Source organism: Bremia lactucae, linkage group LG4 (assembly GCF_004359215.1).
Source record: "Bremia lactucae strain SF5 linkage group LG4, whole genome shotgun sequence".
NCBI lineage: Eukaryota > Oomycota > Peronosporomycetes > Peronosporales > Peronosporaceae > Bremia > Bremia lactucae.
Window position 1 is genome coordinate 882,059 of NC_090613.1, and position 13,440 is coordinate 895,498.

The 13,440-nt window shown below is 46.5% G+C and overlaps 3 protein-coding genes across 3 annotated transcripts; 2 read left to right on the plus strand and 1 right to left on the minus strand.

The window, feature by feature from the left end:
• Positions 1–2,490: 2,490 nt before the first annotated feature.
• CCR75_007042 (uncharacterized protein) lies at positions 2,491–6,393 on the plus strand (the record flags this gene model as incomplete). The annotated part of the gene is made up of 1 exon (XM_067965106.1): positions 2,491–6,393. The coding sequence occupies one exon, from the start codon at positions 2,491–2,493 to the stop codon at positions 6,391–6,393; it is 3,903 nt and encodes a 1,300-aa protein (XP_067819931.1).
• A 178-nt stretch (positions 6,394–6,571) lies between these two features.
• Positions 6,572–9,164, plus strand: CCR75_007040 (uncharacterized protein; the record flags this gene model as incomplete). Its single annotated transcript, XM_067965104.1, has 10 exons — positions 6,572–6,811; positions 6,898–7,118; positions 7,189–7,297; positions 7,355–7,425; positions 7,497–7,560; positions 7,628–7,699; positions 7,762–8,483; positions 8,591–8,753; positions 8,823–8,866; positions 8,928–9,164. The coding sequence occupies 7 exons, from the start codon at positions 6,572–6,574 to the stop codon at positions 8,320–8,322; spliced, it is 1,338 nt and encodes a 445-aa protein (XP_067819929.1). The 3' UTR covers positions 8,323–8,483; positions 8,591–8,753; positions 8,823–8,866; positions 8,928–9,164.
• On the minus strand, positions 8,491–8,764 carry CCR75_007041 (uncharacterized protein; the record flags this gene model as incomplete). The annotated part of the gene is made up of 2 exons (XM_067965105.1): positions 8,491–8,580; positions 8,645–8,764. 2 exons carry the CDS (start codon positions 8,762–8,764, stop codon positions 8,491–8,493), a joined length of 210 nt encoding a protein of 69 aa, XP_067819930.1.
• Positions 9,165–13,440: the final 4,276 nt, after the last annotated feature.

A 13,440-nucleotide genomic window follows, 5' to 3' on the forward strand; every position in this document is an offset into this window, starting at 1 on the left:
TCTCATTCGAAGGCTCATAATCAGCCGCCTGACGGGTATCAGGCGACTGTTCCATCCTCCCCGAGTCGGCCATTTCGTCCGACTCGCACTCATAATCGACCTCTAAAGAGGGGTCGTACTCACGTGGTGAATCACCACGTGCACTCGCAACACCAAGTGTTGTGCGAGTGGAAGACACTACGGTAGACGGAACGTCTACCGCAAGAGATAACAATGCGTCACCCGCGGCTGCACGAACCGCAGCCGAAGGTTCAACACTATCCTCACCCCGCATGAATTGTTCCTTCATGCGATGGAATTTAAAATGATGGATCTGACCAATCAAAATCATTTTAAAAATTAAGTGGTCATTTAGCGACCACTCCACCTAATGACATTCAGAGTGATTGTCGTTTAAGGGAGGGGTGATGTAACGGGGTGTATCGTTACATGAAATTAACAATAAAAGATTGTTAATTAATATTATCCAAAAGGTAGATAATATTTGGAGGAAATTACTTTAAATAGTAATTTCCTGAATTCTTATCCATAAATAGGTATAGACCATTATGTCTATTTATTCCGCAGACTAATCAGCTGTAGAAGTAATCAAAGAGAGTTACGAGATAAGATAGATAAGAATTCATTTACATGTTTAGTATTAGTTTATAGTTAAGACAACATTTACAAAGATAGATTAACAAAGACACTTAACTATATTAATACAGTTTTCATTTTACCCTTAAGTTAACTTGTCTTAAGGGAAGTCTTCCTCTGCACGTACAGTGTACGTTACTTAACGAGAGGCACCACTCACATCTGAAGCAGTGTGAAGTGGACTTGTACTGAAACAGTACAAGTCGCAGTGCCCCGTTACAATATACCTTAGTAAGGCTTCTATCTCTTACATATCAATGCGCAAGCCTTAGGAAAGCACTTAACGCTTTAAGTTTAAAAGGGGAACTGAACTTTATTTTATTATTTAAATCTAAAAACCTTACCCTAGCTAATTAAAATAGATTTTGGCTGCCAGATTTATATTTGGCGGCGACCAAATTTTTACCCATAATAAATGGGATTTAAAAAACTAACTATCTAAAAATTAGATAAAAGGGTATTTTACCCATTAAGTAAATGCACCACAACAACGATTCTCCAACCGATGTGCCCTATTACATATTCAGCGTAAGAAATTAGACGGCGTTATCTCATTAACATGCATTGCGTGACAAATGATAAATTACGGGATGTTAAGACCACCCCAGGTTTTTGCTAGAACCACCCCACCTAGTTTGAGGTACTCTAATTAACTAAAGGTAGTTCCATTTGTTACGATTAATTGGCCATTAGGAATTGTATTAAAGGTGACTACAGTGCGCGGGATAATCCTATTTACGACACACATATGCAACATGCTGTTTAGCTGTTCGGCGTAAAACTGTTGTCAATTGGCTGCACATGCACGCGTGGCGGGTGAGCAGAAAATGGACTCATGAAGCGTCCGTCCTTCTTGAAGCAATTCGACCTCGGGCTGAATAGAGAGTTCACCTTTAATATAATTTCATTGGCCAAATAAATCGTAACAAACGGGACTGCTTTAAGCCAATTAGAATACCTTAAACCAATGTGTGCTAAACTATATCAAAGCTATTGACAGAAATTAGCATTTTGAGTCCAATAATCACTACAAGAAACACACCAGAGATCCACCTCACTTCTCTCACTATCCTTTTCATAAAATCAACTTAGCAAGAATAAGCGTCACACCGTCTCTAAAAGCCAGATAGCAAACAAAACGATGCAAGACGTTGCTTCAGATGGTGCCATAAGTTGTCCCGTCCACTCGTTGCGCCTTAGCCACATTTTCACAGCCGCGTGTGAAAAACTGCTTCGGCAACATACAGCATCATGCTTAAATGACAGTTGCACAGAATGCCGCTTATCTCGCATGGCCTCAGAACGATGCGGTAGTTTAAAAAGTCATCAATCCGCAATGATATTTAATTGTCCAGCAGAAAAAGATGTCGCAACTTTAAGAATTTTTAAAAGTCTGACTTGGACGTACCTTCTGTATGCCAGATAGGATAAATTTCTCTTTTTTTAATTGATCAGAATCTCGTTGCGCATTGCATGGCCCGTCAATGTAAGAACTGAAAAGCAAAGCAGATGTTGCCCATTACTAAACTTCAAGGTGTCACCCTTTTTTGTAATCAAGCAGCAACTTTATAGCGGATCGTCTCTAGTGAGAGAGCTCTTTAATTATAGAAATCGCCGAGATTCGGTTTAGTTTTGGTCGCCTCGATGGTACAGCTTGTAAATTTTGAGACCACGCACCTGATAAGCTGATAAGATTTCGAAAGCTTCAAAATGTAGAGAAGTGGTACAGGATCTTTTCTTCTTGCACTATGAATAACCCACTTTTTAAGTTTCTCTCTCTCGTAGAATACATTCCAAAAAGGTGGTTCCTCTCCCGCTCTCATTGCCTGTCGCACGCACAGATCCTCTTCCATAATGGAGAAAGCGCCCCCTGGCTCGGGCCCGCCTTCGCCCACGGCCAGCGAGATTTCGTTCCAAATTGAGCGCAAGACAGAAACGGAACAAGTGCGGGCTAATATCGAGAAGTTTGTAGATGGGCTCATAAGCGAGCAATACACGATGGCGGAGTTGCTGAACGAGAGCTTCTCGCTCGAGATGTTGGAGCTGCTGTTTAAGCGAATGACTGGCCGGCTCCGCGTGATATTATTTTCAAAAGACAAGACACTCGAGTTTCTTCGTCTGACGCTCGATGCAAGGTATCCGCGCCATACGCGCGCCGTCGCATCGCAGTTTATCGTCGTGGGCGGCGCAATGAATGCCATTGCAGCTTGTGAGCCGGGCCAGCCACATCAATGCAGCGATTTTTGGGACTCGATTTTTGATATGCTGCAGCGCGAAGCCGATGGCGTTTCTTCTAAATGCGATACGCCTTTGCGACGCAAGGAGCGCCAAGCTTCTGTGGCTGAACTAGAAGAGCTCATTCAAGTAGCTGTCGAGGTTTTTGAAAAGGATGGAGCGCAGACGTTAAAGGAAAGTTTTGCGGAACATAAAGACGAGATTGAGGATGAAGCGGATGCAATAAGACGTCGTAAATCCTCGGCGAGATCATCACTTGGGGATGACGCAGCGAGAAAGATCATGGTATCGCCATTGCCATCGCCTCGGACTTGTGCTAGTGGTACGGACAATCTATTTGAGAAAATCACGGACGAAGAGGTGCGATTGCATAGAGATAGTGCCGAGATGTCTGGCATGACGGAAAATGACGAAGAGTTTGACTCAGATGAACCTGATGATACGGGCATTCCAGCTCCATTGACGACGGAGGTGAATGAGACGGCCATGTATGGGATTTTTAGCCACGATTCGGCAAATTTTGCATCGCAAGTGCTGCGGTATTTTGCCATTCGGGGTCAAAAAGGAGCGTGCATTCTACACTTTTTAGCCGAACATCCCGCTACGGTTGATATGCTGCTCGCCAATGTCGGCCATGACGATATTCGTACGTTTTTACTGCATCTTATCTATGCAGAACACTCGGAAGCGGCCATCACGTCGCTCTTTGAAACGCACATGATGCAGAAACTGATCCAAAAACAAGTCACGTTCTCGCCTCCACGCAATACGTTTGAGCGTGATTGCATTGAAAATACGTTCTTGCTATTGCGTGAGATTGTTCATGCCCCGTATTTAACCGGACGTGGCGTGGCCATATCGGCTAAGACCATTCCATTAGATAAAGTCACTGGTCAGGATGAGTACGTATCTATTTGTGGAGCCTCACGGGAAACCGCAAACTCGGCTTTACGTAAGTACACGTCGCGGAAAGTTCGACGTTTGATTCATCTGTTTATGCAAGAACACCAGGCTGCGCTTGAATTGCTCTTTGTACAGATGATAAAGGAGCTCACGTTCTGGAGCACACCGTTCATACGCGAGCGACGAGGGACGGTGTCTTCACTGGAGTCATTAATTTTATTGTCACAAGGACATCCACGTCCAACATGCACAACAATGCTGATGCATCTCTTTGAGCTGACCGAAACAGTGGAGTTTACCGATTCGAGAAGTACTGGTGGCAATGCAGCTGCCTCGGTCGGGATTGATTGTCTTAACTTTTTGTGCTCGACTCACTTAATGCGGAAGGGAAAATTGTTGGTACGAAAAAAGCTAAAGAATGAGATGCAGTTGTGTCAAGTGAGTTTAAACTGCATGATGGGACTCCGAATGACAACATTACGGGAAGATCAGGGGTCTGCGTCGACTAGCTTTGATCAGGCTTTCGCTCCGAATTTAGGCAATCAAAGTGTCATTATACTGGACGAGATGGAGAATGTCCGAAGTTCTGAATGGCATGAATTTGGCTTTGAGGTAACTGTTAAGAAAAAAGTGCCTAACTCAAACAAGAACTTATTAGCAACGCAACATGCGGCTTTAAACCCAGCAAATGCTATGGTGCTCCATCAACGTCGCGTGGGAAAAGGCAATGACGCACAAACTATGGAAGTGAGGTTGACGCAAGATTTTGCAGCATCTTCGGAAGAAGAAAGACAGGCGTGGATCACTTTGTTACAAGCAGTTATTGATGGAGATTTGAATGAACTCGAGATCTTTTGCAGTGATGATTGGCGTAGCAATGTACGCGAGTATCGACGACTTCGTGAGTGCTTGATTACGTGCATGGAACGCAAAGGGCATGAGCTTATGGTGTTCTTAAAGCAGGTGATTACTTTTAATACTCGTCGAGCATCTGGATTTCATCTGTGGTCGGTAATACAGTGTTTAAATTCCGTCTTGTCGAACGAGTCAAAGCGATTAGACCGAATGTTTGTAGGAGCCCACGTGATTACTACACTGATTACATGCTATGAAAAATACCCAATGTGGAACTTGCTGCTTGGAGAGATTACAAAGATGCTTGTATTTTGTATTGGGGATTTCAAGAGCAAGCGCTCCCGCAAGTGCCCAATTATTGGACGCATTTTGCAGACAGAAGGAGAAGACGCGAAATTGGCACCTTTACTCTGTAAAGTATACCTCAGCCGGGACACAAGAAATAGCAACAACGAACAAGAGTACGATAAACTAGCTGGTACGGATGCCCTCGCAAATTTAAAGCTTATAATGGAAGCTTTAAAAATGTGCTACAAGGAGCCGAAAACAAGAAGTCAAGAGCGTATACAGTGTGATATGAAGATGAATTCAGTGTGGCGAGACCTAGTAAAGGCTTCCGACAAGATGACGAAGGAAGACCCAAACAGTTGCATTATGAAGGTGGAGATTCGTCCTTCAAGCTCATTTATGCCATCAAGTGCACCTACGCCTCCTACCTTTCAAGAAGATATTTTCAATCAAATTAGTCGACCCAACTTTTCGACAACAAATGGTTTTGGATCGTCGTACTTGGAAGGAGATGGATGTGCATTTGGATATTTGTTTAAAGAGCGACACGGGAGTCGCGAGTGGAAGAAAGCGCTTGTTGTTTATGAATATGTATCGCATAAATTATGGTATTTTTATCCAAGTGAAGTGGATGAAACCCATGCGATTCAATGGAAGTGGATTGTACCTTTATCAGTACGAAGCCGCTACACTCATGGCCAGGATGAGACGCACACATCCGTTGGCCACCACGGTTTGTACATTTCTGCGTACGACAACCAGCAAAGTGACGAGGACACGAAAGTATCCGCAAAAGAAATGCATTTCAGTGTCACGAAACTCGAAGATCGAGATCTTTGGAAAGACCTGCTTTCAAATGCTGCTGATATAATTCGAAAGATGGCATGTGACTATTCAGTGCTATCCCAGAGGCTTAAGAAGCCTGATAAAAAGACAATCACACATTGTCAAAATCAGACGTGCAAAACACCATTCAAGCTCTTTCGTCGTCCCCATTCCTGCAAACGTTGCGGGAAATGGATGTGTGCCAAGTGCACGTCGCAACGCATCTCGATCCCTGAAGTTGGTTTATTGCATCCGGTCCGTCATTGCCGTGAGTGTTTTGAAGCGAACGGTGGTGTGCATGCCGAGACTGATCCTTTCAATTTGTTTCATCTTCGAAGCAAACAGGCGGCGATTGCTTCTCAGAATGGATCGCTTTCAAATGCAGAGCTGTACGAGTTGGCCCATGGAAAGGTCTCTCCTCGTACGCTCATGCAAATAAATCGTCGACTTACGCGTTTGAGCTCCATTGACTCGCCTACAGCAAGCGAAAACGGCGGGAATAGCTACCTCGTAGATGAAATAAACGCGCCAGGGAACCTTGGTGCCGAGAATTTGTCCTCGTTCACAGATGACGAAGAAGATTTGTATCCAATCTCATTGTCTTTGTCACGTCGTAGTCTTTTAAATCCTCGAGAAGACATTCGGGGGTAGAGGAGTCGCGTAGTGCAGATCCCATTAGGAGTGGAAAAATAAGGTTTTTAATTTGATCTGATGACCCAATTTTTGTGGTTTCAGTTAAGGTGGTACACATAGTTGTATTAAAAGTAGCGGCATGACAGTTTGTGGGTTTAATTAACGTGGCACACATAGTAAAATAGACAATATTGGCATGACGTCGATGAAGCGTGCGTACGAGGTAGACGTCGACGAGGCGCGAAGCAAGCGCACTCGCCGCTCGCGCTGGGGAATTGATGATGTAGAAGATGCGACCGATGATAAAAAAGAAAGGACATACGCGAGTCCAAAAGCATTAAATGACATTGTGAAGCGCTTATCAAGTGTCGTCCAGGAGAAGAGAGCTCCTGACAAACTGCAAGCATTGGCAGCGGCGTCCACTCGCCCATTGATCGTACGTTGCTGCATGAGTGTATGTGAGCTGATCAGGTTTTGATAATCTCGGTTTAGTTTCAACTTCGTGCTGCATTGTTATTCTAGGGCGCGGGTGGTCAAGTCGATGCCCAAGCAGCAAGAGCCCGAGCGCTGGCACAAGCGAGTTTGCTGGCATTGAATGTCTCTGGCGCTCTAGTATCGTCCAATGATCTTGCAAGACGTTTATATATTGGAAATTTGTATTACGATCTCAAGGAGGAGGATATCCGGAGTGTCTTTGCTCCGTTTGGGTCAATTAACTCGGTCGATTTGTCATTGGAGCCAGGGTGAGTAGGGATAAACTAAACGAAGGAAACATCAGGTATTTACTAGCTATGTTGGGGGTCATGTATATAGTGCATCGAGATCGAAGGGCTTTTGTTTCTTGGAATACGAAGACGTGCTGGCAGCTGAAAGCGCTGTGCAAGTGCTGAATGGAACATTGCTGGCTAATCGACCGATGCGGGTCTGTAGCAGCAAATCTAAGGCAAATGATAACTTGCTTAAAGCTTTTTGATTGCAGGTTGGTCGACCGCATCGTGGAAATATGAATCCGAACGACTCGTTATCGATTGGACAGCAAGCTATTAAGAAGTACGAACTTTGATTGTTGCAGATTTGTTAGGAAGAGCTAATAGTTCAAAGCGCTGCATTAAATATGACAGCGTGCCCACCAAATGCATTTACATTGCGAACGTACGCGTGGAGCTGAATAGCCAGCACTTGGAGGTACGTGTGGATCAAGAAAACTCTAGCACTGGGTTTGCGTTTGATACATTCCGCCTGTATAAAATAGAGTATTTTTTCTCCCTTTGGAGCAATTTGCTCGTGTGTCATGACAGCAGTGTCATCCCTGGAGTCTGGAACGGTAAATAATGGGTTCAAAACTTATGCAACCACATAGTTTCACGACGTTCATGTCTTGAATAGCACCGCGGGTATGGCTTTATGCAATTTTTTGAGGAGAGTTGCGCTCAGAGTGCGGTTCAGCATATGAATGGGTTTGAATTGGCTGGACAACCGCTTAAGGTTGGCAAAGCCAGCGAAGCTGCAATGTTTATCAATATTGCCTTAAGTCAGGACAAGGTAGTGCGTGATGCCTCAGGAGCTTCGACGAACAGAGCAATCGAGTTGACTGCGCAAGACTCGAAGCCATTTGAGGAGGAGGACGTTGACAAGGTCTTAGACACGACAGATATGGACGATAATTGCTGCCTTTGCTTGGTGAATCTCGTAAAGTGCGGTGAAGTCGACAATGAGCTAGAAGATGAGGTGCGTGGTGAATGTGGCAAGTACGGTATCATCAACAAGGTCGAAATCCACGAGCTGGCAGACCACGTGCGCGTGTTTGTGTTGTTTAACGATGCAGTTGGCGCTGTTAAGGCCAAGCAGGCGTTGCATGGTCGATATTTTGGAGGAAACGAGGTTCAAGCGCTCTATTATGCTCGTCGAGAGTTGGAGCAGCAGCATTACACGAGCAAATTTTTGTAAAGAGTGCATTTGTGAGGTGACAAGGGATTTCCACAACAAATTGGATGTCGTCTAGTTCGTTGTAATGCGAGCTTTGCCATCGGAAATGCCGTGTATTTAAACTTGTGTATCGTCCTTCTGTTGCTGTAGTTTTCTTCTTTCCAGCCTCGCATATATTTCCCGTAAGCACTACCTTGCTTCAGACGACTGATTCGTCTTGGCTAACTCGAGAATGAATTTGCCTTCTTTGTATTTCTCCGACGCGTTGCGTGCTTCTCTCTGCGTATAGATTTTGCAAGAAAATTGAGCAGGTTTACAAAGATACTGAGAGCATCTCGCGTACGTATTTCCAACCTACAGGACTCCAGCACGTGTTGCAGTAAAGGTCTAACACAACGTGTGGCCCTGTCATGAGCATCCGCTCTTCGGGTGGTCCTGTACACACGTTGACTCTAAGAGGCATTGTGATTGGTAAGAATGTTGCTGATAAGAGATTGTCGAGGCAACGCGTGGTTGCTTACGTTGTATTGAAGAGGTAGGCTTTGCCGCTGGTGCCTTGAAAGTTCTGATTATGATGCATAGTTCGCGTAAGAGGTCACAGTAGAGAATTTATTTGTTTGTACAACTTTTGAAACAATGTCCTCACTGCGACCGAGGTGGGCATTGCAGTTGCCGCATCGAAATACTCGCAAGCTTTCCACATACACCTCGAAGACGCGCCCCATCGATACAGAGTGGGGAGCGAGACAGAAGTGAGTAATGTATTATACACTTGAAACTTTTGGGCGTATATGTCTTCGAAAAAAGTCGCTATTAAGGTCGATAAACCATTATGGGCAATAGAAAACTTGACAAAAAGTACAATAATGCGCAAATTTCTTAGAATTGAAAAAAATCTAAGAAATTTGGGCAGCTAATAAAGAGTCTAGCTTTGCTAGTTTTACAGTGTCAAGACTTAAATGGTTGACTTTAATAGTTCCAATATTACCAAATTGGGTAATATTGATACAATAAGACATTAGCTTTATTAATTGGTTAATTTAAAACTAAATCAACCCCGCCCATCGTTTTATGGCACGCGCGTTCCATCCAACATGGACATGTTGGATGAAGGATGGTGGAGCTGTTCAAATTAATGCTCGATAGTAAAAAGGATTCTGTTATTACGTTTTAGCCTACCAGTAAACCGTTCAAACTTGTAAACTTCCTCACCAATCAATCGGTCGGTTGCAGTGCAACACCTAGGTTGACCCCCCGGTCAGGAAAGACAGGTAGTGTCATCAGTCGTATCTCGCCCCGTCCTTGCCCATGTCCAAATCTTCCTTCAACACTCCTCCTCGACTGCGGCACCACCATAATCCCCTTCTTTTCCTCGAGTCCTGCCTCTACCCGAGGCTCATCAACTCGCACAGCGACGCAAGCTTGGCCGCATCCAGGGCCTTCGTCATTAGGTCAGCAACCTGAACTTCAGACCTGACGTACTGCGCCTGTATAATCTCGCGTCGTGAGTAGTCCCGCACAAACTTGAGCCGCACATCGATGTGATTGGCTTTCAAGGAAGACGCCTCGCCATCCAGCTGCTTGATAGCGGCTTGATTATCGATGTACAGCGTCATCGGCAGTCCAGGTGGCATCCCAATTTCGCGCAGCATCTCTCGGATCCCAAGTAACTCGCGCGTTTGCTCCGAAGCGGCAACAAATTCGGCTTCCATGGTGGATAGAGAGACGCCGCCTTGTTTCTTGGCCGTCCAACTCACCGCCATGCCGTTCAAGAAGATGACCCCGCCCGTCAACGACTTTCGGTCCAGCTTATCAGCAGCGAAGTCCGCGTCTGAGTACGACTCCAAGTTCACTGTCTCGCGCGCGCTCGTCGCCGGTGTCATCCGTAGCTTGAAGCTGCAGGTACCCTTCAAGTACCTCGCGATGCGTTTCGCGAGCTTGTAATCATGGACTCGCGGCTGGTGCGTCTGGCGCGTCGCCTTGTGGACGGCAAATGCAATGTCTGGCCGCGTACATCTCGACACCCAGAGAAGACTACCGACGAGCGATTGGAAGCTTCGAATGCTTGGAGCTCCTCCTTCTGCATCAACAAGCAGAGCGCTGTCTGTTGTCGGGACCTCGTAACAATCTGCACCGATGGGAGTCCGCGTTGAGTTTGCATCTTCGAGACCATGATCTTTCAGGATGTCGTTAATTGCAACTTCTTGATCGATAATATATCCTCCTTCATTGTCAATCTCCACACGCATTCCTAGGAACTTGTTGACTGCTCCTAGGTCCTTGATAGACAGACTGCTTAGACTCGCGAAGAAGCGGTCGACTGCTGCCGCGTCCGTACCAGTAGCTAGCAAGTCATCAACGTAGACCCCGACAATCACGAGGTCTCTCCCATCCTTCTTCCAGTATAAACACATATCCGACACGCACTGCTGGAAACCAACGTCAATAAGCCGTGCATGTAGTAATTGGCTCCAGAGCCTCCCGGCCTGTTAAAGGCCGTACAAACTCTTGCGAAGCTGTAAAGCCAGTTCACTCACGCTCGATGCCCCTAGTGACTTGATAGTATCACTGCTCACGTCCATTCCTCTTGGTACTTGTAGAAGTATCTCCAAATCAGCCTCTTTGTCAGCCTTTACGTAGGCGTTAGGGATGTCGCCATGCTTTGCGACGACTCCCCACGTAGCTGCAAGAGCCAATATTATCTTCACCGTTGACATGTCCATCACGGCAGCAAATGTGAGGACATAGTCAACTCCAAACACTTGCTCATTGCCGCACGCCACAAGTCGCGCTTTAAGGCGTTCGACATCCCCATCAGCAGTCATCTTTGTCTTGTACACCCACTTCGTGTGGAGTGCATTGCTGCTGCTCGGACGCTTGATAAGATGCCAAACGTCGTTGTTCTCGAGCGCTTCCAATTCTTCACACATCGCCTTCTTCCAGTCCTCGCTTTTAGGACTTCGCATTGCTTCGCCGTAGTTCTTCGGATCACGCTCGTACACATGGTTTGCGATGCTCGTATTACTCGCTGGCTCCTCCTGTGCCGCGACTTCCTGAGCTCGCTTCGACGCACCACGCGTGCCGTGTGACGAGCGGGTCATTGACTTCTCCTTCGATCGTCCGCTACCCACAGTTAATTTCCCTTTCTTCTTCTGCTTTGATGAGACCGCTAGTGACGCCGTCGACTATTCAGACGATTCTGTACTCCTGGAAACAGCTGTTCCGGCTTGATCTTCGTATTTGAGTGCGCGCTGAAGCTGTTCATTTTGCTCGTCACTGAGTCGCAATGTTTTTCACATGCTGCGTGACGACCACGACGTTATCCTTTTGCAAAAAGACTCGATAGCCTTTAGTTTCGTCGCTCCTCCCGACGATAATGCCAACTTGTGCTCGTTGTGCGAGCGAGTTCTTGCGAGGGTCTCGATAGACCGTGCAACTTGAGCCGAATACCACTATGTTGCGCAAGTCGGGGACAACCTTCGTGAGAACCTGTATTGGCGACGCGCGTCGCAGGTTTGCGCTTGTCGGACTCCTGTTCAAGATGTACGCCGCGTATTCGACGGCGTCTCCCCAAAATGTCTAGGGCAGACGGCTTGCAAAAATCATGGACCGAGCCATATTGAGAACGGTCCGATGCATCCGCTCCGCCTTGCCGTTCGAAGCTTGATTTCTTGCCTCTGAGACTTGACGGGCTACTCCAGTGCGCTTGCAGAATAAGTCCACATTCTGGTACTCCCCGTCGCCGTCCGTACGTAGCACGTGAATACGACAATTAAATCGCTTTTCAAAAAACACCAAAAAGTGTTTAAACTTCTTTGCTGCTTGATCCTTAGTTGGGGCCAGAAACACGCGGTAGTAATTCGACTTGTGATCGATAAAATTCGCGAGATATCTGTTTCCATGTCGGTCCTTAGGCGTCATAGGTCCCTTTAGATCCGAGCAGATAACTCCACCAATCCTGTCGATTGGTGCATTTACGCCGGTGTCCTTTTGCGATTGAGAATTCTTCGTCTGCTTCCCTTCAGCACATGACAAACACGTGAGTCTGCGCCGATCCGTGAGTTTGATCTCTGACGCAGGATCCTTCGCCATTCGTTCCACCGTGTCGAAGGAAAGGTGTCCAAGTCGCTGGTGAAAATGCATGAGCGTACCGCTCTGCACTCCCAACGATGACTCAGTCGCTCCTTCTTCAGCCAGTATTGCCATTAGTACATCACTTGGCATGCTCCTTAAGTGCGATGTTTCCACAGTCTTAACGTAAAGCACGTTGCTCTCCGTAGTCAAATCGAAAGCCACTTCCCCATTGCTGCGATTGGCGAGCGAGCGCGTCGCGCCATCGTACACCAATCCAAAACCCTTGAGCTCGAGTTTTCCATATGAGACAATGTTGCGCTCGAGTTCAGTCGCAAGGAACACTTCGGTAAGCTTGACCGTCCGCTCCTTGCCACCTGCCATAACGCATAAACGGACGCTACCGACTCTTGACAGGAATAGTGTTTCTCCATCCGCCATGTTGCACTGATATTTGCAGTCTTGTGCATCCAGCAACAGGCTCTCATCCTTCACGAGGTGACGACTTGAACCATATCCAAGATCCATTCGTCATGCTCGTCCTTCGCATCTTTTCCAGCATAACCAAAATGCGGATTCTTCTTCTTGAGTCCACGATCGTTGATCGCCAAAACGAGGTCTGCGCCATGCTTTCCACGACGACCATCGTAACTACTACGACCTTTGCTTCGACAGTTGGCCTTGATGTGACCGGCCATTCCGCACCCAAAGCACGTGCGTGTCTCCCTCTTTGCTGAGACCTCGTCCACGAGCGCAACAACATCTCGTCCTAGAGCCCGGCCTTTACGCGACTCCAGCTCTACAGACTGCGCGAAGTGGGCGAGCTCCTCAGCTTGACGCAAAAAATCCACTCTTGAGTTATCGTACTTAGCCATAAGCACCGTACTTAGTTCCGTCGACGCATAATGCACACTATTATCCAGTACCTGTTGGTCCGCGCCACCACACGCGTCGCTGACAGCAACCAAGTAAAGGTAATGCTCCGGCCAACTTCTCTTGGGGTCTTTACGCGCCGTGAAGAGCTAAATTGACTGCGAAGCCGTGATTGTGGTCTTGAAAGTCTGATGT